The sequence below is a fragment of the Musa acuminata genome, chromosome BXJ2-7, assembly GCF_036884655.1.
Source record: "Musa acuminata AAA Group cultivar baxijiao chromosome BXJ2-7, Cavendish_Baxijiao_AAA, whole genome shotgun sequence".
In the NCBI taxonomy this organism is placed as follows: Eukaryota; Viridiplantae; Streptophyta; class Magnoliopsida; order Zingiberales; family Musaceae; genus Musa; species Musa acuminata.
The window spans coordinates 5,315,196-5,341,332 of NC_088344.1; the positions used below are offsets into that span (position 1 = coordinate 5,315,196).

At 37.8% G+C, this 26,137-nt stretch overlaps 3 protein-coding genes and 2 non-coding genes across 8 annotated transcripts; 2 read left to right on the forward strand and 3 right to left on the reverse strand.

Moving 5' to 3' along the window:
* Nucleotides 1–712: 712 nt before the first annotated feature.
* On the reverse strand, nt 713–11,832 carry LOC135616816 (O-fucosyltransferase 29-like). The gene is made up of 9 exons (XM_065116456.1): nt 11,295–11,832; nt 10,824–10,911; nt 7,791–7,867; nt 7,262–7,350; nt 6,977–7,166; nt 5,112–5,293; nt 3,775–3,877; nt 2,646–2,974; nt 713–1,461 (listed from the first exon to the last, which is right to left on the reverse strand). Exons 1-9 carry the CDS (start codon nt 11,514–11,516, stop codon nt 1,200–1,202), a joined length of 1,542 nt encoding a protein of 513 aa, XP_064972528.1. The 5' UTR covers nt 11,517–11,832; the 3' UTR covers nt 713–1,199.
* Nucleotides 11,833–12,760: 928 nt separating this feature from the next.
* TRNAV-AAC (transfer RNA valine (anticodon AAC)) lies at nt 12,761–12,834 on the reverse strand. Its single transcript has one exon. It is a non-coding gene; the product is annotated as a tRNA-Val (tRNA).
* Nucleotides 12,835–13,150: 316 nt separating this feature from the next.
* Nucleotides 13,151–13,224, reverse strand: TRNAV-AAC (transfer RNA valine (anticodon AAC)). Its single transcript has one exon. It is a non-coding gene; the product is annotated as a tRNA-Val (tRNA).
* Nucleotides 13,225–14,253: 1,029 nt separating this feature from the next.
* LOC135616082 (expansin-B18-like) lies at nt 14,254–15,581 on the forward strand. Its single transcript, XM_065115255.1, has 4 exons — nt 14,254–14,486; nt 14,576–14,688; nt 14,771–14,964; nt 15,098–15,581. Exons 1-4 carry the CDS (start codon nt 14,300–14,302, stop codon nt 15,444–15,446), a joined length of 843 nt encoding a protein of 280 aa, XP_064971327.1. The 5' UTR covers nt 14,254–14,299; the 3' UTR covers nt 15,447–15,581.
* A 3,323-nt stretch (nt 15,582–18,904) lies between these two features.
* LOC135585571 (uncharacterized) lies at nt 18,905–25,869 on the forward strand. 4 transcript variants are annotated; one of them, XR_672116.3, is made up of 10 exons: nt 18,905–19,050; nt 19,125–19,253; nt 19,337–19,376; nt 23,242–23,317; nt 23,403–23,600; nt 23,674–23,886; nt 23,981–24,402; nt 24,493–24,538; nt 24,677–24,746; nt 25,503–25,869. XR_672116.3 is itself a non-coding variant. In XM_065116458.1 (8 exons), the coding sequence occupies exons 1-7, from the start codon at nt 19,008–19,010 to the stop codon at nt 24,356–24,358; spliced, it is 1,077 nt and encodes a 358-aa protein (XP_064972530.1). In that variant the 5' UTR covers nt 18,905–19,007; the 3' UTR covers nt 24,359–24,402; nt 24,493–24,952. The 4 variants fall into 4 exon arrangements, 1 of the variants encoding a protein (XP_064972530.1); XR_010488507.1 differs by having other exon boundaries at nt 24,493–24,746; XR_672117.3 differs by lacking the exon at nt 24,677–24,746.
* Nucleotides 25,870–26,137: the final 268 nt, after the last annotated feature.

Consider the following 26,137-nt stretch of genomic DNA (forward strand, 5'->3'; position numbering starts at 1 on the left):
AAATTGAAACGTAGGTAAGTGTTTTATCAACATACGTAGCAAAAGAACATATCTAATTTAGCTATGTCGATGTCAATGTAGTTACCAAGCGACATCACACAACATCTACATTGACAATCCTGCGACATCACACAACATCTACATTGACAATCCTTTCGTCACTCAGTAACTACGTCGATGCTGACGTAGATGAAGAGCGACTCTCATATCTCGTCATCGCTCTCATTGTCTAGAGCAATCACTCATGACCCCTAGTGATATCGTCCTCCGCCACCATTAACATATTTCATCAACACCAACTGGAAAGTTAAAATTATCTTTTTTGTCGTTAGAATAAATGGATCTAGATTTTTCATATTATAACTATAGAAATGATAGATGTTTCATATTATAACTATACAAATGATAATATAACTTTTTAAATATAAATATCAAGATGCTAAAGATAAACATACGTAATATGTAATTAATCCTTAAAAGTCACATGAGAAATGAGATGATATATACAATTAGATAAACCATCAATCATTAGCATAGTTGGAACATTTTAGATCAAGTAATTTAGGCTCCTCGAGTTGGATCAGTTTTTTCACTGGCTGCTTGGAACATCCATTACAGTTAGTGAGAGATATTTGCGCCAAGAACAGTTAGCTCTAAACCAGTTGAAGCATGGCATCTGCAAATTAATGTAGATGAAAGAGAACGCAAAGAGTAAACACGTGAAAGAGGAAATGTATAAATCGTGACTATATTTATACATCAAAACCTTTTAGATTACACGTCTTTCTCATGATATGGTAGTTTTCTTCACCTACTAGCAATGGACGGCATTTTTCAATTCGAATCCCACAAAATTGATCCTAAAATTTACAGTGGCGGCCAGAAGAACAGAAACCAACCTCCTTGTGGCGTTGGCTTGATAGGAAGATACTGATGAAGTGAAGGTTGCCTGCATATAATACACCATTGCCAATGTCAAAAGCAGTGGATCGTATCATACATTCCGATGCATCTTGAGCCTTGATGATTGCATCTGTGTTAACTCGACTGTGACAGAACATTCCATCCCAAGGTGGTTATCCACTGAGAGACGAATAAATCTGCTAAATGTGAACTTCTTTATCAAAATGGGACTAGGCGGCAAAAAATTTTACTTCCTCGGTCTGTCTGCTATTTGTCAGTTCGGAAACTGCTCGCTGTCAAATGGTTTCAGTTGGCTCAGGCTTCCCTAAGGTCCCTCCTATTTCAATCAGATCTGGATTTTGACATATGCAGGAAGATGGAAATTCATGAAAGTCACCCCGCCCTGGCCTCATCTCATCTGGTTCCCCCATGAAGCCTCTCTGTGCCAACTTCACCTTCCTGGAGAAGACCTTCCATGCCATCTGGTTGCGCGCCTTAAATAAAGAGCTTAGCTTCTTAGCATTTGGTCTGATGGTTCTCTTGTATCCTATGTACCTCCTGCAGATTTTACGTAGAGGAATGCATATTCAGCATGTGTGCCACTCATTACATCAATAGTTGAAAGTAGTGTAAATGATCCACAACCCAAGTCTGCTTTGATCCTTTATTTGAAGATAATGAAGAAAAAGAATAGCTATATGATGATACCTCTTCCATATGGGTTTATGTGGATGACTGTGATTCTAGAAAGTATCTCTTTGCCACCTCGGTAAAAGATGAAGAAACACAGGAAAACATTATGTTTGGTGGTTAGCAGTTAGCACTACCTTTAAATACCTGTTATATGCCCCAACAAACCAATAAGGTTCTCTAAGGAAATAGTAGTTGTTTTTGTTATTTCCATGAAGCATTCATTGTTAATTACGAGAAGCTAACTAAGAAACTGACATGAAAAAAGGTGAGAAAAGTTTTGAATTATGATAGTCAGTTCTGGCTAGAGATGTCCTAAACAAAAGTTATAGGAGTAAAAGAAATAATATATTGAGAAAGACAGGCAGAATGGAACTGTTTAAAGTCATGTTATAATGCTTCAGATGCTAGAGGAACACTGGGTTAAAAAATGAGTAAGATCTGAATGTCTTCACGTGTATAAGAAGTGTTTTCTTCAGAATCATACAATTATGCGGACAGTCAAAAAGAAAATCAAGAAGAATACACCAGGATTGCCCTAACAAACAAGATCACCAAGGATCTTTAGATGGCTTCATAAGCAGAAGGGGGAAATGTGCTTGCATATAGAGGTTATCAGGTCTCTCCATGGTAAAACAAGAGGACATGATGTGGAGCACCAAGACTTAAGTAGGGGATGAACACACGTAAATCACTTAAAAGCATGTTAAATTCCGCTATCTATGATGAAAGGGGAAAAAATGATCAACAAGGGAAAAAAAATGCTTTACCTAAAGTGAGACAGTATGATGCCACAATGCATTATGAGATAATCTTGTCAACATAAAGAAATAACCAGAGAGCATAACCTAACCATAATGTTAGCCTAATTACTTAATATAGACAATCTTCAAAATTACTACATGGAATTGTTGTTGGTCCTCAAACCAATTTTTTTTTCCAAATCACCACAAAAGCCTTGTCTTATCCAAAACAATTGTGGGAAGCAAGTCTTAAGCAAGAAACTAGAAATGGACAAAGAAGAAAGTGATTCGCCAAGTAACTAGTCATACCTGTGACCAGCAAGAATCTTAGCCATATTTCCATTGTTATTTGTGGCAAAGACATCACTCTCATCACAAATAATATAGTCGATGGCAGCAAGCTGAGAAGAGAATGGAAGGAAGGGCTTTAAATCTTCTCTGGCAAGCATTTCCTTTGTATAAAAATTTGGAAAGAGGTCTTTAAGAGGCTGCAGGGTCTCTTCTCCACCATATATTTCTCCAGAAGCAACATAAATATAAGTCTTGTTTACAAAGCCAAGAGCCCTTAACATTAAACCAACTTCATGTGGAGTCAATGGACATTTTCCTCGGCTTTGCTCTTCCTCAGCGCTTAAATCCTGCAAGAATATCAGCTTAAAGCATGGATTCATAAAGAATATATAGCCTTTATTATTGAAAAAGTGGAGATCAAAAACAGCAAATATGTCCACAAATGTTATTGGGGTGGAATTGATACCAAAGAACAACATATGCAAAGGCTATGTTTGTCAAGTTAGCCAAGATTCCACTAAGCACATCTATTTTTACTGAATTTTCCTAACAATTTTTTGGAGCTTGGTGTGAGCTAAATTCTCTTACTCTTTCCAATTCTTTGAGAATTGGCTTAATGGGGCTTGGTAGGAAGAGCGGCAATAATGAACAAAAACTCAGCTACTAGTCTATTTTTTATAGCTTACAGTCCTTGGCTCCTATGGAAGCGCTAGAAGGATTGATATTGTCACATCTACCATCTTCAACCTACGTGTATCTGGTTCAAGGCCCTGGCATCGATCAATGAATACTCCTTCCATAAAAAGAGCTGAGGAGTTTGATGGGCAGATCCAACCGATCTACTTCTGATGAGATCCCTTCAAATTTATATTACATTCTTAACTGTGATAGATTTGTATCTGCTAACTTGTTTTAGTTTCAGAATTGGCTACTATTTCACATATTCGTAGGATATTACTATTGCAACTGGAAGCAAGAACAAGAAACTCTCTACTTGTTGAATGCTGGGCTGTCAAAAAGGGGTGGCAAAAGCCTTGTTTGTGAGGTTAAGTATGAAACTGTACTCGTGAAATTCAAGACAAAAGATAATCCCAGTGATAAAAGCTGAAAATAATAAGCAGCGTTAAAATAATGAAAATATTCTCACAGGTAATGTGGTCCAACGTTTCCTAATTCCACGAAGTTCATTACGTTCCTTTTCTCCACCACCGTAGTAACAGCCAGAAAACGCAAGCATGTCTGGTTCAAACCTACATTTCAATCAACAAATGAATTCATAGCTCTGACAGGTTGCAGCAAAAATGGTTAGCCTTCACCTAAACTATTAACAGACAACTTTTGCCTTCGTCAAAACCAAAAATAAAAAAGGTATTAAACTTCTTGCAATCTTTTAGACAAACAGATCCAAAGGTTATTAAGGTGTGATATTTATGTGATATAAGTTAATGGGGAAACTTAACATCATGCTTTATATACAATTGATAGTAGAGAGGATGTTATAAGTTGAACCATGAAAAGCAACAACAATTATAAGTCTGCATAAACAAACGACAGAAGATTTTACATCCAACAACTAAGCAGATCAACAAAAGTAGAGGGTCACTTGTTCAACTCTTGAACAATTTTAATTTAAAATATGGTATGAATTATTTCAATTTGGAATATCATCGACCAAATCTTGTGCCTCATGATGGATCAAAGTCTGTTAAAGTTTTAGGTCGGAGCTTTGCAGAATCAGACACGAAGCACAAACAAATAGCAACTAAAAAGAAAGATTGCATCAGCAGAGGGGCAGAATGTTTTGATGACTTAACTATATGTTAAGGTTCTTCCAAGATAACTATCAAATGTCAAGAACCCTTATACACTCAAATTATCTGGTTTTAACCATATAAACATGCATAATCCATTTTATATGTGACATGTTTGGTTGAGAATAAGTTACAGAACATAGTTCACCAACTGCAGGTCAATGGACATTACTTTTCAGTTCTCACGAGGGAATTTGTCGGGATGGAAGAATATGGAAATGAAATACAATTCAAGAAAACAATTGTTGGCACTAAACTAGGATGTGGAAGTATGAGCCATGCTTAGTTGAACTGAATTAATTTTATTCTGATTGACTTAAATTCAGATGGGCTACAACAGGTAGACTAGGCCTTGGCTCGAAAGATGACTCTCCTTATTGACTAATCATTTAGCATCAGAAAAACCCAAGCTTTGAAATAAGAAAATGAAATCTAGACCAGAACTTTGTTACAGTCAAGGAAAAGAGCTAAATGAATAACTAAATTTAGGCACATCCTTGGCAGAGACTACCAGCACAAGCTAGTACATTAATCCAAAAGATGACATTAAGCAAGCAAATATTCTTTGTTAAATTTAATACATTTGCCATCAATTAGGTATGCTTTAAAGGCAACCTTTAGATAGTAACAGCAACTTAAAATGCCAAGAAGCTTCCCAACAAAGAGAACATACCTCAAATGAACAGCAATATAGCGTGAGCTCATTGTTCGCATTCTCTTGACCAACTTCTGACCAAGTAATTGTATAGGTTCTGTAAATTTTAGTGCGTGATAATTTACACGGCAGCGTAACTTCTGGAGTTCGTCGTCAAGGTTGTTTGTAAGCCTGTAATCAAACTTAGTCAACTGCACAGCCTGCAATTTATCAACACATTAGAATGTAAAGACAAAAACACAAACCAGTTTCACCTGATTCAGTAAACAACAACAAAAAATTAAATATGTTAGGAGTTATGTCAGACTCATAGGATCGAGTATTGCCTTGATCGGTATGGTATGGGCAATGTTTACCAGTCTAACTACTACTCAGACCTTGGAGCATGCCCTACTGAGCAGTTGAAATAAAGATAAATATGAACCTAACTTTTAATCTAATTTTATGCATTAGTCTAGGGTTGATGTTTATTCTTGTATCCCTATGATTTATGATTGTTGTTATAAGGATAGCTATTTCGGGAAGCTTCACACTGCTTATCATGCCAATATTAGATGGACCCTGATAATATAATTTACTCGTACAAATTAACTTATATACCTTGATCAGATTTGTTTGTTTGATACCATTGTTACTAGTCATGATACAGTTACAGCGGTGGTACAAGTTGGAGGATCAACATCTGGGAAGAGTTGCAATGAGGAACCTACCACAGATCACGTGACTCAGCGAGTGAACATATTTGGTCAACATTCAGATTGATCCATATGAAAGTTCATAACAGGCTATCTTATAGATGCTTTGAGAAACTACTACACATCCACTTCAACACACATGATACATCTAAGGTTGTGCTATGCTGATATAGAAAAAGAAACAGAGGAGCCTGAGATTGATCCATTTGATTTCCAATTTTATAATGATGATTGTGGTTTGATGCTCAATTGGATTCACACAGTTGAGAACTTAGGCAATCCTCTACTGGGTGAGACAGGAGACCCTCCATGGCCATCTTGTTTCATTACTGAGATAATACAAAAAGAGGAACAAGGGTTACATGAAAAACAGTTGTCGATGTCAGGTAGTGGCCGGATTCAAGCAGTTGGTCTGTAGGGTCATGGCTGGACACAACAAAGTAAGAAATCCAGCCATTGTGACAAGGGAAAAGATTGAGATTCGTAGTCAATTGATTTGTTGGGTAGAATTGATGAGCAGAATATTCAATCGGATGCCTCAGAATCCGGACATGGTGAGACCATGTAGATAGTAGTAATGTGAAGAGCAGCACATCAAGCAATGATGATGGTCAGAGTGACCAATCACACAATATCCACAACTCTAATGCACTCCAACCTATAGAATCATACTTGTCATGGTTGTATTTACCCTATGTGCTTCCTATGACATGGGTCGTTCATGATGATGAAACAATGACTGCTACCTCGTTATCGCATCAATGGTAACTGGTTACCAGTATCAGATGTCATGGGAATAGTCTCATGCATGAGCCTACTAGATGCACCATATCCATTTGGAGTTTTAGCGTATCGAGGACCCTAATTCACCTGCCTCTAACTCACATCGATAATTTGATGGTAAGTAGGTACATATTTGTTTTGTTCATCTAAATTATTATGCTTAAATGTTTATTTGAACTTATTTTATTATGCTCATATGTTAATTTGTACATCTAATTTATTGTCCATTCAATCAACAATTTTGTGAACAAGTGGCCTTTAGTAACAATTAATAACTTTCAGATGATGTAAACATATCAAGTTAAACAATGAAAGACCTCAGAAGTTAGTATATACAAAGTAGTATCATGTAATCCAGATGCAAAATGCTAGAGTACATATGAATCAGTTTGTTGGCCCACTTACACGTCTCCGCAATAGTATTGGCAACACTTGGTCAAGATAATATTCAGGAGTAGATTTTCTTGGAGGGCGCATTGTGTATGGAGGTTTTTCCATTGACCTCATTATTTTGTCTGGAATCCTTTTAATAATGGTGACGTCTTTTGAAAGGGAAGAAATGAACCAGTCAATATCAAAAATATTTTCAAATTCGCTGCAAAATAAAGAAAATATTTTTTTACACAAAATGTGTCTGATTAAGAAATACAACTCCAGCAATAATTGTCTCATAAGTTCTACATGTCTCACCTGTCATCTTTCCAAAAAGAATGATGATCAAGCTGAGGAACAACCAGAGTGGCATTTAAGATCCGGGCCACAACAACAGCATCTGTTATCTGATCATTAGAAAAGTAACGAGAAAAAATAAAATAAGTTCTTTCTTTAGCAGAAAGAAAATACACATAATAAGCAACAAGATCCACTAATTCTCTGAGATTTGATAAAGTATGTACACCCGATTCAAAGGGATAAAATAATTTAGACAGTGGGTCAGTACACTCATGATCAAGGGCAATATTAACCATGTTTTTTCGGCCCAATAGGACCAAACTTGTTCTAGGAATTTGGGAATCCAGTGACAGAAGATTGATGCAGCAGAACTTTCAGGACATGTCCTTCAGAGTCTTGTGAAAAAATAAAGTAAAGAAACAATATGGTGGATCTCATGAAGACATAATTTAGTGAAAGATAATATTTCTAAACAATCTTATGAGGCCCTTTCAAAGTACTTCTTGATGACAACAAAATTAACAGCACAAGAGAAGAAAAAGTTTACCCCTGTTCTTTGTTGGTTTAGTCCTCCACTAGTTGCAATTAATAGGTAGCCATTTGATACACTTTCATGCACTGCAGCTAAATCACATGAACAAAGCATATTCAGCCATTAGTACTGTAAATGGTACTGCCATGTTGGTGGTGAAAGAGATACACATGATATTGTTACACCATAATCAGGATAAAACAAAGACAGTGAAAGCACAACCACTACTGAAGGCAGTGATTTTGTGGAATATTACATACACAGAATAAGATATCCAAATATATAAAAAGCTTCATGTTACTGTTTCACAGCAACTGTACAAATGTGTACAAAACTGTTCAACCTTGAATGATGAAAATACACCTTTAAAAATTCTTTCACTGATCCTACAAGCTTATAGTCAAGTCTTCTTGAGAGATTTCTGATAAATAAAGTATAATAATATTAACTTATATAGAAAATTTTCGTAGGAGGTGGCATAGATTGACAACTTAAGCAAACATAACAACACATATTTTTCAACAGAGTGGTTCATGCCTTCAGATACTCATGTTACATTGTGGTCAGACTCATTCATTAAGGATTCACATAAGTTGGATATGCACAACCCTACCTAGTTGGATTTTAGTTGGACAAGTTTGGATTTATACAGAACCTGTACTATATGAGATCGAGATATTTTTGGATCATGTCAAGCATTATAGTTATAGTTTATTCCAAATCAATAACAGAAATTCAAAAAGACCATCACCTGAAACATTTGGAAAGAGAAGTCATGAGTACACCCTAATATCAATTCTCAACTGATAGTTTTTTCTCCCTTCTAATATTTAGGAGACTTCCCCTGCGCCACAACTCCTATTCATCCATGAAACAACATAACAGCAATCTTTTACCACGTTTGAATTTCTCTGCTGCTTTGTCACAACTTAGCAGCTTTAATCCCACAAAACAATTAAAAATGATTGACTAATCTCAAGGGCTCATGCCAGGTATTATGTGCATGCCAGCCCTGGTAACAATGTACAGCACTTTGCACGTGCATCCCACATAATTACATGCCCAGACACAAATCAGGTCACCAGGAACAACTCATAGATGCATACCATATTGACTAAAGGCCCATATCAGATCTTGATTTAAACTGCAGCAACCATCCTAAAATACAGCATATCAAAGTTTAACATGAAAAGAAAAATGTTGCATCAAGATCTTCTTTTTCTCTTCAAAGCATCTATTGTCCTGTACAGGGTACAGAGTCCACACAGCCAATATCCTGTAGTTAACACCCTCTAGGCCACAAGATTGGTAAACATGGGCAAAGCCATACTACACAGCCAAGAGCCCCTCTATCTTCAAATAAACATAAATATAGCTTCCTCTGTCTATCAGTGTATCCATCTATTAGTTCTTTCCAAATTCCTTTGCGCAATGTATCCCTAAGCTAATTTCCTAATGAGGAATCCATACTCTACAGAGATGAACTTATTCATCATTAAAGCCAAACCATAAAAGAAGCCATGTTGCAGATTTCAACTAATTAATAAACTTGACTATCTTCTTTCTTTCTTTCAATTTTAAATTAAATAAAGTTTCAGGCTAATTTTAAATATTTTAAGTGAAACTTGCATTATTATTGGCTGGCAATAGAATATATAAGCACACAGCATATTTTTGTTTAGCCTCCCTTAGAAAGAAACTCTGACTTTGCCCCTATCTGCCAAAGTTTCATCAACTTACCACTACAATCTAATCAAGAACAGCCTCCAAGCTTGCATAAAGACTAATGCCAACATAGTGGTTCTACATGTGTTCAATCATCTTTCTGAACTCTATATATATAACTCCCCTTTTTTCTCTGTATAATCTAATTACTCCATGTTCTCTATTAGAGAAAACCAGGACAAACAAATATACTAGTTTGTATCATATAATATATGACAAACGCAATGAGACCAGTAAAATGATAAGAAGAACCTGGACTCTTAATTCCCTAGGCAAAATTTGATAATGAAATACTAGTAGTTGCAGCACAATTTCACATTCTAATAACTAGTTGACAAAAAATGCATCTTTTAGCAGCAAAAGAAAATTACATGTATAGAATAACTCCTGAAAATTTTAAGAGAAAATTGCTAGTTTACGATGGAGTAAATAGTTAACAAAAATGTAAATTGCGCTGAAAATAACCAACTAGGAAATTATGCACACAAAATGATTGCATTGCTCAAGGACCACAAAGCATGGATACTTAAAAATACTTATTATGTCTATTTCTTGTCCGTAGCCAACACTGATAAGCTAGTGGCCAATACCTATTAAGTACTAGCCTTCACATGGAAGGTATTTTAATTGTAAATGAATACCATTGTGCAATGAAAATTTATATATGTTAAAATGACAAAACTCATGTCTGCTTCACGTCTGTGTTCAACACTGATAAGCACATGACTGGTAGTACTTATTTGATTCATGATGGATGAATCACTCACATTAGGTGAACAACATAAATATGTTAGACTACACGAAGCCACATAAAGTGCCCTCTATACTTGTGAGTTTGTAAATTTATGGTGTAGGCATGAAACACAAAGATGTTTGAAAAGGCCTAAAAACACATTTTAGATAGTGGCATGATGCATGTATTCTGTGCTGAGGTCTTCTGCAAAATTGACTAGACTCCTCAATCCTGTGCGTATTTGTCTGAATTTTTTTGCCTGGCAATAATCATATTGACATCCTGACACATGCCAATATTGGCAATACATATGTACTTCTAATATTTTTTTAGAATGCGTTGATTTTTTGTTTAAAATATATCCACAATGTATAGTAAGTTAAAAGGCTTTTTATATAAAAAATTATCTAATCTGCACAAAATAATTCTTGACATAAAAGTACACTAACAAATTGAAAGTTACATGTTCATCAAGGGTCATGTCTATGACCATTTTATGCTTCACAGCTCAAGGAAAAACCATGAGGCAAAATATAATTAACTCAAGGGAAAGAAAAGGAATCCTATTTGTAATGCTGTAAGGAACTTACCACTAGAATGAGGGCTTCTCTCACTGCAACCGTAATAGAGATTTGCAAATTCGGATTTCCATATATCGACAGGAAAACTGTATCCAACCTGCAAATGCCTTTATTTTGACACTATGTACTAAAAAAAATTCCAACGAAATAAGAGGTCTAAGATTAATTTATTATGAAGCACAATGCACATTAAATGGATAGTAACTAGTTGCTTCCAGAAGACTTTACCTTGCAATGAAATTAATACACTAAAGCAAATATATAACTGCATGCTCTCGGAAAAGACAATTAAAAGGGAGGATTATCATAACAAATGTCAAATGAACAACAACACCACCATAATCCACAAAAACAAATAAAAAACCGGACAACCAACAACAAAAGCATAAAACATCTCCTCGTGTCACATTGCGTTCTCTGGGAATTGCGTAAATCAAAGTGATTCTATTTCTATTCCTTTCTTGTTTTGTTAGCTCATACCCTTTTGGTTTCCCACCGTCCTCGAATCTGCGACCACTCGAGGTCGGCAGCAATCTGGCCGGTGAAGAGCGAGACGAGGCCGAGACTGAAGAGCATCAGACCGCACAGCACAGAGCGCGAAATCGCCCTCTTCCGCTGGCAAATACAGGTGATCCTGAACCACTTCTTGGGAAAAACGAACGACACACCCCTCAAACCCTGGAAACCGAGCTGCAACGCCATCCTCACAACTATCGTGGTCGCTCCCTCATTTCGAGATACACCGAGCAAATGACTCTAGCTCCGGGGGTGTTCTAATGGGAACGAAAACCTCCGAAAGTAATGGCGCGACCGCAGTCATCGATCTAAAGACGGATTGCGAGGCTACGGTCGATCCAATGATGGTTGCTTCGCGGGGAACAAGCTTGGATCGGAAATGGCGAACGCAAGTGATTAGGGACGCTGTTCTTTAGGGTTCCTGATGGGCTCGGAAGCGCGATGCGAGATGGCGTATCGGGGAAAGAGAGAGAGAGAGAAAGACAGGGGAGGAGGGAAGGAAATGGGGCAGTTAACGAAACAAATTAATGGCCATAAAAAAAACTGAAAAGGGATTTGCAAATAGTAAATAGAGCTAAAATTGCATTCACATGTGCTCTTCGCATTATTCGTTTTTTTGTAACCGTTTGGTGAATAATGGGTTCCATTATTCGTTCTTTCCTTATTCCTATCGTGAATTGTTAGAAATTATATTCATGTATGTTATTACCAATAGCAGAGTTTAAATATGAAATAAAATATAGCATATATATTTTTCAATATTAAGACCCTCCAACTATATGAAACCTTGCGGTTAACAACCAATTAAAACACAGACACTTCATATTCACATTAAATCATTTGTGTCAAAACTACCTAAACGTCCAATCATGTGGTAGTCCCAACAACGAGTGATGTCATGCCGTGAGAGGAAAGTATTGGCTGTAGCGGCAGGAAAATGTGGTGCACTGGTCCCACTAAAAAGGGCCAAAGCCTTGTGCTATGAACCTAAGCGGGCCACATCAATTTCCAAGGATACAGCCACGAAGGTGTGATCACCGTCAAGAACATGTGATGGGATCTTAAAATGAATAATGACAGTATATAATTTTTCGATTGTAATCGATTAATATTCTAAAATAGTTAGATTAATAATATCAATCCAAATTCAGTGTACTTTAAGGCTATGTGAGGAGCGTAAAGTTGTGAAGAAATCGAAGAAGAAACCTTCATCTGATACAAAGTATATAATCACATTTAGAGCGGTATACTGAATTGAAGAAACATAATTAGAAAAATAATAATTTATATAATCACATAATTAGAAGTTTGATTAGTAATGAAATCGGACCAACATACAGTTTTAAGTAAATATTGTTGGAAAAATAAATTAAAAAAAACTAAAAAATATATTTAAAATGTTAAAAATAAAAAATGAAAGAAAAGAAAAATGGCGTCGCCCGGACTCGAACCGGAGACCTTCAGTGTGTTAGACTGACGTGATAACCAACTACACCACGACACCTCTTGGTATGTTATTTTATTCCACAATTTATAGTAATATATTTATTCGTTAATCTAAAACCGGTACCGCTGGACCCATATATTTCGGCCCGGTCCATTCCCATGACCCGGTTAAATGTAAGAAGGAGAGCTCGTGCATCATGACCCATAATTAAATATATATATATATATATATAATTTATATAATCACATAATTAGAAGTTTGATTAATAATAAAATCGGAGCAATATACAGCTTTAAATAAATATTGTTAGAAAAATAAAAAAAGCTAAAATATATTAAAGATATTAAAAATAAAAAATGAACGAAAAGAAAAATGGCGTCGCCCGGACTCGAACCGGAGACCTTCAGTGTGTTAGACTGACGTGATAACCAACTACACCACGACACCTCTTGATATGTTGCCTATTCCAAAATTAATTTATAGTAATAAGTTGGTTCGTTCACCTAAATTCGGTACCGTTGGACCCGTATATTTCGGCCCGGTCCATTGCTATGGCCAGGTTTAATGTAAGTAGGAGAGCTCGTGCATCAGGCCGACCCACGATCCAACGGTTCGACCTGATCGAATTCCTGCAACCCATGCAGCGTTGGACACCCCACACATAGATCCAAACATGTGGAGATCTCAAATAACAGTCGTCTATTTTGTCTCCCTGAGATAAGTAATAACTCCTTTTGTTAGGTCACGTGCTTGGATCAGGTGGTCAATATTTTATGCATATTTGGCTGCGTTTGTCTTCCCAAACTGTTTCATGATCTACAAAGTCTAAAACTTCTCCCTGTCGGCGGCCAAATGGCGGAACGAAAGCGAGATACAAACCTCAAACTTAGCCAAAGATTACGGGCGGCTGCTGCTGACCACCGCGACGGGGATGTCATCTCGGTCGTCCGAACAGGCGCCGACGCGAGACGGAGGTCGGCCGCTCGAAGACTTCAACGACCAGCAACGCCATCAACGGCCCGGTTAACGGGACTCCCTCGCTTTCAACTAACCGTGATTCGGGGCGGTTAACCGACCGAGCGCCTCGAAAGTCGTGCGCTGCGAGCGACTGATCGGTCCGCTCGTCTCATGCAAACATAACGCATGGAGTGAGCGAGTGGGAAAAGGGCGGGGGGCGAAGAGGTTCTAAAGAACATCTCCGATTCATGGGAAATAAATTTGAGGTCTTGAAACAGTGCAGATGTTCTTAATTATCGAATAAAGGCTTGACATGAAGCATATCAACGATTGAAGAATGAATTGAAATTATCTTAATCAATGCAGTCAGATTTCTTCCTGTTGCTCTTCGAAGCCATGTGCAGGTAGCAACTTATCTTTCAATTATTTCCCGCATAGATTTTGCGGCTGAGACATTGCAGATTACCTGAGCTTATGCACTCTATAAATAGCCCTCAGCCATTCCGTCTTAAGGCACACAACCAGCACTTGTTCCTTCTCCTAGCTCGAGCTTCCGCTAGTGACCATGGCATTCCCACTCCACGGGTCCTCTTCTGTTCTTTCCTTCATTGTTTTGCTTGCTCTGTCTTCTCTCCTCGACCCTTGCAGTTGTTTCAACCCCAAGCGCTTAAACTTCTCGTCCTCTGCTCTTGAGGGCTGGTCGCCGGCGGGAGCCACCTGGTATGGAAGTGCTCATGGCGCCGGAAGTGACGGTAATGGCTGAGATTATACAGTTGCACAGCATATGCATGTTTAATCAGCCAACAAGCATACGAGCTCATCATATTAATTGGGTATGCAGGCGGTGCATGCGGATATGGTAACGGAGTTGACCGTGCTCCATTCTCTTCCATGATAGCAGCAGGTAGTCCTTCTATCTTCAAGTCAGGCGAGGGCTGCGGTGCTTGTTATCAGGTATCCATTTGCTTCCAAGATGTGCCCATCAAATGAACTTGCTCAAAAGATTGACTTCTTTTAACCTTGGTGGTCATGGAAGATCCGATGCACTAAGAACGCTGCATGCTCTGGGAACCCGGTGACGATTGTGCTCACGGATGAGTGCCCTGGCGGTATATGTCTCGCCGAGCCCGTCCACTTCGACCTCAGCGGCACCGCATTCGGGGCCATGGCAAAACCTGGACAGTCAGATCAGCTTCGCAACGCCGGAGTTCTCCAAATACAGTACACTCGGTGAGAACTGCTATCATCATCGCAGCAGTCTTATACACTGAGCTTCTACTGCTTTGTGCCATCTCAAACGACTCAGTCCCAACCCCAATTAAGAGAACACCAATTTCACGTGGCATGCTTATGTATATCGCAGAGTGGAGTGCAACTACGCAGGCATCGACGTCGCCTTCCATGTGGACGTCGGCTCCAACCCATACTACATCGCGGTGCTCATCGAATACGAAGGAGGGGACGGAGATCTCGCGTGTGTGGACATCAAGGAGGGAGCGTCGTCGTCGTCGACGCCGAGCTCCTCATGGATCCCGATGACACAGTCGTGGGGCGCTGAGTGGAGGCTGAACTCAGGGCCGAAGCTGCGGCCGCCGTTCTCCTTCCGCCTGACCTCCGGCTTGTCGCGGAAGGTTCTCGTGGCCAACAATGTGATTCCGGTGGGTTGGCAGCCAGGGGCCACATACAGATCGCTGGTGAACTACAGCGACTAAGTAATCCATGTTCGGAACTTTAATTACTGGTACTGTGCTGCTTTACGTTGAGAGATGAGATAGTTATCAAGCTCGTAAATAAAAAAGGTTGGTGGAAGAGGAGATAGGTTTGATCTCCCTCCGCAATCTCCCTCAAAACCATGTGATATGTGCTCGTGTGTTGTCTTCTTCACTCTTCGACAGTCAAAAGACACGACAAAGAGGGAAACAAAAAAGTGTTAAGAACAGTCATCACAAATAATTGAATACTAACAATAATAATGAAGACTAATAATAATATCGAATACGATCAAAAGAATCAGTACTAATTGCCATAATTTTAATTATCATCTTCTAATTTTTATTTAAAAGGTATAGCTCAAAAGAATCATCCTCTATATGAACTTCTGCAGCCATAATAAAATAAAATGGCTCAAATTGTATCGTGAATTTTTTGAACTATAAAGCCATGTATTTTATTGTATTATTTATTTTTTTTAAGTCCAATTAAGATCAAAAGGATCTTCTGCAGCCAATCCGACCTCTCAGCTCCGATTCATCCAAGAAGGACGATATCGACCGGAGGTGGCACATAGGAATCGAGAGAAAGCAAGCACTGAGACGAGCATTACATCATCCTCTCACAGCGTCAGCATGGAGATAGCAGTCAGCATCTCGTCGCTGGGTTGGAGCAGCCTCAGCCGCTCCTCGTTGCCGGCGGGCCGGTCGCCGCAGAGCAAGCGGAGGGCCCTCCCCCACCTCCCGTCCCGCCGATGCGCCGCGCTGGCGGCAGTGGCGGCTTCGGCAGCGAAGATGCGGCCGAGGCGGAAGAGGAAAAAGCGGAAGGGTAGGGCGAGCCGGGCGACGACGAAAGACAGCTTAAGGGCGAAAGGGCAGAGGAGGGAGGCCAGGATGTGGCAGTTACTATGCCCCCCGGCGAGGAGCGCCAGCTTGCCGATGATCACCAGGTGGGATCCCATGACAAGCTTATCCTTGCTTGGTCTTGTGGCGTTGCAGGTCGTTCTTACTTATCTATTTGGTGCTATTAATAGAGCGAAGGGGAATGATCCATCATGAAAAGATAAAAATGCCCTCATTCAAAGGGAGAATTTGCTCCATCGTGGGGGTAGAATGAACCAAGAGATGAGGGTATTGTAGTCATTTAATTTATATAACTGTGGCTCGACGGCCTTTTCATTGGTCCTGGGCGCGACAGAAGCGAGCAGGCCTCACTACTGGTCTGCCACGTCATAGGAGAGGATGATACCGTGTCTTGGTCCTCGGACAGCCGATCGGCAGCCTTCCCCCGGCGTGGGAAGCAAAGGTTACGTCCGGGACACACGGCAGATGTGGGGGCGGGCGGCAACGCTTGTGCGTGCACTCTTCTCCCTGGTCGCCAACAACCCATTGCTCGCTCACTCTCGCAGGATCATCTCCGCCCTTCTTTCCCGGCCCAAGTCGAGTAGTTCGGGGTTTCTGTCGTCGGAGGAAGATACACACACCTACGAAAGGTCGAGTCGTCGGAAGAGGTCAGAGAACGAGCGATAGAGGACAGGGACCCACGAAGAAGCATATGGGGGAAGTGATATATATATATATATATATATAGAAATCCTCTGCATCGATCTAATTAAAAAATTATATTAAAATTATTTTTAATTATGAAAGTAAAATATTTAAATTTATTTATCATAATATCATTGATTTTACATCGATTAATTATATATTACTCTTTGTATTTAGATATTTTTAACATTTTGTTCTACTAAATAAATTTATATTGAAATGTCTATAGTCATTATGGTAAAATATTTAATAATATTTACTCTAATATTATTGGTTTTATTAACGAAAGATACAACACATGATAACACGTGCATGAATGATATAAAAATTGATAATAAAAAGATAATTTCAACATCATCGATAATACTATAGGTGACTATTGTGATGGTAGTTAATGATAACGACATTATGGTTAGCTTTGTCGATATCAATCCGAGCATCAACAATAAAAAAGAAGATGAGACAAAGCAGTGAGATATTTACATTAATGTTGGAGGAGGAAAATGATGAAGATAAGACTTGTACTTTACTATTTTGTCTCCTCTTCCTCCTCCAACATCACTATGCATCTATGTTGGCAATGAAAGAGGAAAAGGAGACGAGTGAGGCAAAGCGATGCGACGTCATTCATGCACGTACTATCACATACTATATCTTCAATTGGTAAAACCGATGGTGTTAAGATAAATGAGATTAAATATTTAACTTCCATAATTATAAGATTTTTAATATAAATTTTTTAAGTTTAGGAATCAGGATACTAAAGAAGTATAACTACAATGGGTAATCTATAATTAGTCTACAACTATTATTAAAATTATCTTTTTGTTCATCATTTTCATGCTATATATGTATGTACTATCACATGTTGTATATTCCTATAAGGTTGATAGCATTAGAATAAAAAATCTTGGTGTAGAAGTTGATGATATATTTTTAGTACATTGGTAGATGGATAAAAAAAACACTCATTGATTAATTATTAAAAAAATTAATCGTAAAGTCGATGATGTAAGAGAAATTTAAATTTTTTATTATATAAAATTAATAAAAAAAATCAATTTTCATGTTAAGCTACACCCAACCCGAAATTTCTTATAAATTTTCGTATAAAAATAAATCATAATTGTCTAACAACTCTTTTTTACTTGAATCCTTGATATAAATTTTTATCCTAATCTATCAAGAATTTAATATAAATCATTGGCACAATCCAATCTGATAACATAATTGATCTAAAATATTTAAGTCCGAGTTACTAGTAGTACAATCTTTATTTAACGAACCACCCAAAGAAAGATCACTTAGTGTGACCATTCATAATCATTTCCAATTCCAGTCTCTTACTATCTCTACTACATCGATTCTAATACTATTTCAAACCTTACTTTTATATTTTTAATTTTACATATAATAATTATGATTATAAAATATCTCATAACTATGCCAAAACTAGAAGGAGCTATAAATTGAATTGATAGGATGTTTGTAGTAATTGGTTTTTTTCCGAGAGTTTCCGCACCTCCTAACCATTATGATTATAGAATCTCTTATTTGGCTAAAATAAGAAACCATTGCCCCCAAAAAAGCGTTCCAATCCTTCTTTTATTTATTTATATTTTCGTATTGGATCATACGACTGCCAAATCGGCTGAAGAGACAATGATGTGAAGAAACACAATAAACGCCGTGGGTAGCAATCTAATCTCCACCTTTCGGGGACGTAAAGCCACTCTTAAGCGTATCTGGTCACCGGCCGCAGTATGGTTCTTAAGGGGATTATTTCTTGTTCACTAAAAATTCACCGCAGCGGTAAATTCACCGCCGGCCAAGTGGGCTTCAGCAGCACTTTTCCTATTAACCTGAAATGACCATAAAACCCTCAGATCGTTCCCTTTTTCTTTTTTGCCCCCTCGACCCCCCTTTTTTCTCTTCGATCGTTTTCTAGGGTTCCCATTAGAGCTCCTCGTCGACGTCGCCTTCAGCCGCCGCGACCTGGGTTTCCTCGCTTCCGTCATGGACGCCCAGAGAGCTCTCCTTGACGAACTCATGGGTGCAGGTGAGTCCGTCGCGGCCCTTTCCGTAGCATCGATCCGTTCGATCGATTCAATTCCTTCGATTTGGTTCCCGCAGCACGAAATCTCACGGAGGAACAGAAGAAGCGGTACAAGGAGATCCGGTGGGACGACAAGGAGGTCTGTGGCGCGTATATGGTTCGGTTCTGCCCGCACGATCTCTTTGTGAACACAAAGAGTGATCTTGGTGTGTGCTTGGTTATTCTCTTTTCGTTGATTTATCGTTAGTTCTGCCTTGCAAGTTCTTATGTTTGGGTGGTTTCTTTTCAGGAGCTTGCCCTAAAATCCATGACCCGAAACTAAAAGAAAGGTAGCTACTGCGATCACACAATTTTCTGAATTGCCCTTTTATGCCATCAAAGTGTCGCTATTTCAATTAGTATTTTGCTATCTTTTGGCGGTTTTCTTATGCTTGAACTTAGAAAATTGTTATCCGACTATTTCAGGATGGTTTTGTGGGGTTTTCTATATTGTTGTGGTGAACAGCTGTATATTGTCGTGATTTACAATACTCAATACTCTCTTTGTATTGTTCTGCGAGCTTTGATTGTGATTATTGCTTCAATATTTTTAGGTTTGATTGATAATTATACCATCTTTTCCTAATAGTTATGGTTGGAAGATTTCTTTGAAGCTAGCTGTTTTAATGTGTCATGTAGGAGGGAACTTTAATATGAGTTATTGGCGTGCTTTGATAAATAAGACATTTGGAGTTCTCTGGATATTGCATTGTTTTTCGTTTGAGGTAACCGATCCAAAGCTCTCTGATCAGATATTTGCATGGTAACATGCCAGACAATTGTGTTACCCTTTCAGGTTTTGCGGTTGCATTTCCATATATCAAGAGTTATAATGACTTTGATCATGAGTTGCAACAAGACTCCGCACACCTTCTTATGGGAGATATCTGACTTGTCTGTTTAAGTTAATAGATAGTTGAAAGTTCAACATATACGTGCTAAATAGTTTGACATAGTTAATGAGTGGATGATTTGTCATTCCTTGTAGCAATGCTGTCTAATTTTTAATCTCGATATATTTATTCACATGGGTTCGTGTTATTGCCAAACAATTCAACATTTTTCTCTAGATTTAACTGTAAACCTAAATATACTGCTTAGTTGGAAATATAGCAGGATTTTGTGTGAGCATGTGATATAGTTCACTGCAGCTTCTCTAGAAAAGGTTTACTGCAGTAAGCATAACCAAAAAGAAATATGGTCTTCCAGATAGTGATGCTTATTAGTATACTAACAGTTGTATGTTTTTTCAAAGTCTCGAAGTATTTTGCTGTACTTTGGAATAAAATCAAAGCATCACAAGTGAATCATACTTTTAGACGTTAGTTGCTTTTTCTGGGGGAAACGTTTTTTTGGTTGTGTACTGTAAAAGAAACTGCAAGTAACATTGCTGTTGCTATGGGCTTCTATTAAAAAAGAAGAAGTAAATATAAGCAAGGATTGAAATATCGTACCGTACTAGAGTTTTGAGATTCGTTCGGTACGGTACGGTATTGTATTTCTATATACCGCTTGGTATATATATATATATATATATATATATATATTTATTTATTTATAAAGTAAAAAAAATAAAAATCTGCAACGTCGTCTCTCTTCTCCCCATGCGGGGTGATGTCGCAGAAAAACGAGACGACATCGCCTATATATATTTATTTATATATAAAAGTAAAAAAATAAAAATCTATGACATCGCCTCTCTTCTCTCCACGTGGGGCGACGTCGCTTTTATATATGTATATATGTATATATATATACATATATATATGTCCGTGTATCGGTTTGCTAGCGGACCGGTACATACCGCCCGGTACAGACGGTATTATTCGAATTGAAGACCTTGAATGTAAGTAACTTTGTCTTTATAAATTATCACAATTTATCAAAGTTGGCATGGAGTAAATAGATCGTCATGCATGATTATGGGATATGACAAAACATACTTTAAGCACTTACTGGTAAAAAATTGTCATATTTGTTAAGCAACTTTTAACTGACCTACAGATATAAGTGTTCTGTTTTTCAGTGTAACACATTACGCAATCTGTGCCAAAACAATACCATCACCTTTCAGATTGATGTACCTGTGTGCCATTCTCGTTGAGGCATTTTATATGTGCTCAAACACTTTGATGATCAACTATCTACTTTCCATAGAGTATATGCGATCTGTTGTTGTCGATAGTCAGAGATTCCTGCCTATTTTTATATCTTTAGATGATGCATGTTATGTTTCTCTGGTCTCTTGACACCTCAATAACCTAGTAGTATTAGTATTCACTTCTATAGTATATGATGTAAAATGCCTTCTCTATTTGGTAGGATTTTAATTGGAGACTGACTTATTTGCTTCACTTTTGATTATCTAATTTGTTGTTCATTTTTAAATCTTTTATATACTTTAAACTAATTAGCATAGACGGCATGTACTTCAATATATGAAAATATGTGCTTCGTAGTTCCTGTTTTGCATATTACTGAATGTATGGTACTCCTTTCCAAGACCATGGACAAGTTGAAAGTCATTTTATCAAAAGCAATGATTTGTCACTCAAGTTGGAGATCCATGTTGTATACATGTTTCGGGATCTCTACTGATTCATGGAGTTGAATAGTGGAAAATGTTTATTTAAAAGGTTTCTGCTTATATACCTGTTGAAATATGCATATTTGTGTAGATTCCCCTTGCTAGTTCACACTTGCATGTATATCCTCCAGGATGGCACATAATTGCAACAGCATATTGGATAATAATTCTATTAGTAAAATTGATCTAAAACATGCTGAGTTTATTTAATTGAACTTGCCTTGAGACAATACTTCTGCATTTTTATTTCCCTCTCTCTAATTCTGGAAAAGGCTGAAATACCCATTTAATGGTCATGTTCTAATTGCTTCTCAAACATACAAAGCCACCGATTTCTTATCGAACTTGTGGAGCCTTCACGAAGTTGATGGTGGTTGCCTATTAGAAATTGTTGAGGAGTCGATGGATGGGATTAATAAATAACTGCTTTCTGAAACGTGTACATGCAACTATGAGCTTTTGACCTTCACGAAATCGATAGTGGTTGCTTATTAGAAATTGTTTAGGAGTTGATGGATGGGATTGATAAATAACTGCTGTCTGAAACGTGTACATGCAACTATGAGCTTTTGAGTATATAAGCAAATTATATGCTATTTAGAGGGGATTCATGTTAATATTGAATTTTTTAATGCATCCCCAAATACCCATATTTTTAGGGTATGTGAAAAACCCTTTTTTAAATGGATTTGCAATGCTGAAGAAGTGTTTGTACAACTTCTCTATGTTAATGTAAAGTCAGAAGTAGTAAAAGAAGGCTCATGTTGATGTTTTAGTTAAGTGTTGTTCTCTCTGAAGCTACTCTTCTGGGCCAGCATGTTCCCCTTCAATCTTTTAGGCTTGGTTCATAAAGTTTATAAGTTAACTTTTTTTAATTATTTTCGGGCTCACAAATGGTAGTATTGATGAAATGGTTTAGTAGATCTTGATCAAAGTTAAGTTCTTTGTGGTGAAACTGTACCCTCATGAGTGCACTGAATCGAGGATTTAAATCTCAGACCAATACTGGTTTTCTTATTTGATCGGACCATATCAACTTGTATTACATGGTAGCATTCAATATAATAATAAAAAAATGAAAATGAATGGTATATACCAGTATCGAGCTCTATGTCTTGATATTGGTACCTTGTTGGACTTGTAAATATCAGTTTGTACCAACCAGTACAGTCGAGATTTAAAACCTTGCACTGGATGCCATGTGACTTGTATGGTGGAAGTAAATCTTGTTTGAATTGTCTTTAAACATGATTATTAAGACTTAACTGTTCATCTTAAGTTTATCTACATACAATCTCTTTTTCTCTATACACCTATTGTATCTTGTTTATGGAATATGAAGGAGGTTTTGTTTATGGAAATAATAAATAGGTAATGAACGAAGAGATTGACTACTTCTAATGGTTCAGTGTGAAGAATTTAAAAAGAATGTTATTCTAGGAAGTTTGAAGGAATGGTTGGTAATGTCTATTTTCTGCTCCTTATAAATGCTTGGTGTTTAATTGAATTTACAGTTTCAGCATAAGCCTCTTCATGTTATCTAATGATTGTCCAAAAACCTTTTGCAGTTTTGAGAAGTCTCCTAGGCATGATGCTTATGTTCCCAGGTTTGAAGCAGAGCTTGCACAGTTCTGTGAGAAGCTGGTACACTTCTCTGTACATATATATTTTTTATTTCTTTTGGTATTCAAAATTTTGTAAGTTAAAATGATGCAATTCTATGATGCAGGTGATGGATTTGGATAGAAAAGTTAAGCGTGGTCGTGATCGGTTGGCACAAGAAGTTGATGCAACACCTGCTCCAGTCCCTGCCGAAAAATCAGAACAACTCTCTGTGTTGGAAGAAAAAATAAAGAAACTTCTAGAACAAATTGAGACACTTGGTGAATCAGGGAAGGTAGATGAAGCTGAGGCACTCATGAGAAAGGTAATGCAGACAGTCACTCGGTACTTGTAAGGTATAATATGCATTTTTCAGTCTAATAAAACTTTGTATTTAGGTGGATATGCTGAATGCCGAGAAGACAGCCCTGACCCAACAATCAGCAAATGATAAGGCTATGATGCTTCCACAAGAGAAGAAGATGGCACTATGTGAGATCTGTGGTTCATTTCTGGTGGCAAATGATGCTGCTGAGAGGACACAAACTCATGTAAGTGGGAAGCAGCATATTGGCTACGGCATGGTCCGAGATTATCTTAGTGAGTTCAAGGTAAAGATTCAAATTTTAAGATGACTTTCAGCTCAAATTAATAATTATCATGATTTGATGGATTAAATGGTTGTTTGCATGTACTGTCCTGAAGGCTGTGAAAGAAAAGGCAAAGGAAGAAGAAAGACTAGCTAGGGAGAAGGAAACAGATGAGCGGAAGAAAGTGAAGGATAAGGATCATGAGAATAGGGTTAGAGAGCGTGATCTGGTTGGAAGAGAGAGGTCTAGGGAGCGGGAACGTGAACGTGATAGGTATAAAGACCGGAGCTCCGAGAGAGAGAGATCAAGGGATTGGAGTGGAAGAGGAAGCAGGGATGGAGGAAGAGGATTGGATCGTAGGCATGACTATCACAGGAATGGGAGGGAATCAGACAGGGACAGGTTCCGAGACAGGTCTGGAGCACGAAGCAGATCCAGATCTCCTGCCAGGCATGGTTATAGAAGATCAAGAAGTCCAGTTCGACAATACTAGCTGTTAGTATAAATAGTTTGTCAAAAAGTACTGAGATCCAAGAGGTAGTCATTTTAGCCTAGATTTTTCTGAATGCACTTTGTGCTTGAATTGAAGTATCATTATTGTTAAAACTCTTGTTGCTGTCCTAACAGCTCTGTTGAAGTCATATGGTCATCCAATTAAAAGAAAAACATTGAGGTAGGTATTACTGATCCCTCCTTTTTCTTATAAAGTCATTTTGAGCTGCAACTATTATATCTTTCATTTGTATCTATGGGCTCTTTCACAGAGTGTCAGATTTTTTTTGTTTAGCATTTTTTTTCAATCATAATTAAGATGACAGATCCAAAATGATGACATGAATGGTGTGGCAATGAAGATGATGATTATTAATCAACCTATAGAGGTAACACATCAATTCTAACTTCTTTTTTGGTACAGCTGTGCCTCTTATAAAATTCAAAATTGTGGAGATATTAGGCCATTGTATTAGTTGTTTTATCGTAGTTTGTAGATATTCACGTATTATTAATGCTTGTAAATGTTTGATGCACTGCCGTATGCAAACTCTTCATATTATAGATGCAGAGAGATTAAGTTTGATTCCCTCTCTCTCTCTCTCCTCCCGGTCTTGTTCTTTCAAAATGGCTTTTGGTTCTTTTGAGCTGTAAATATTTTATTAACTTTTGTAGTTTTGTATTAGTTTGCTGGACCTATGAAGTTAAAATGAAAAAGAAGAAGAAAAGAAAACAGCCTGTTTTCTGATCATTGGTCTTACTCTTACCTTCACACCTAGGAATCTTGCCTTCTGCTTCTTTGTTGTTTTTCATCTCAAACAGGATTGGCCATTGCTTTCTGGGACACTTGTGATGATTGCTTGATTCCCATGCTTCCTGAATATGTTGTCTGCAACAAGATCTTACTTGTACATAATGTGTTTTCTGTGATGATCTTACTTGTTTGGGAACGTTTGATAACCCATCTTGCTCATTGAATTAATGCAATGTAGCAATGATTTCCAGTGAAAGTGTAGCTAAGGTGAAGTCCTACTTGTTTGCTCATTGCCTTTGGAACTTTTCGTGCTGCCAAGGATGGTCATAATGGTGCGAAGTTATAAATAGTTGACTAATGTTTGCTCACTAGCCTTTATTTTTTGTACCAGTGCTGTTGAATGTTCTTCGAGGCGGGATACCTCCACACATTCTCGATTCACCGTTCGTGTGTTCGCAATGTTATATCTGTCTGCTCTAGAATTTGGTTTCGTTGAACATTTTGCTCTTGTAACTTGCTGCTATTTGAGTTACGAGAACATGATAGAGCATAATGAAATTATGTGCGAATTTTAAGGGTACGTAGGGGAGATTTGTTGTCGCCCCTACTTAGGAATCGACGCAATGATGCAACGCATGATGATGCCTGGGTGGGACTTTTCACTGATAATCTATAATCTCGGTCGATGTTTCTGTACGTTTTGAACGACTTACACATGTACCGGATCAAAGAGATAAAATTGAGCTTTATTTGTGATACGAACGTACTTTTGGTCTGCCATAGTCATCTAATTAGCTATTTCGCAGGTACACCTCTCCTAAGATACGACGAGAACCATGCAATTCTTTAAAGAGAAGGAAAAAAGGTATATACTTGGTATGCATTTAGAGTTTATATTGTCAACTATAATTAGAGTCTTGATTAAAAAAAAATCATTTTTTTATTTCAAGCAAGAAGACGGTTAAAGTCAAAGGGAGAGTCGGATGGACGGTTGAGAAATTACCCCTTTATACACTCTGGTTTAAT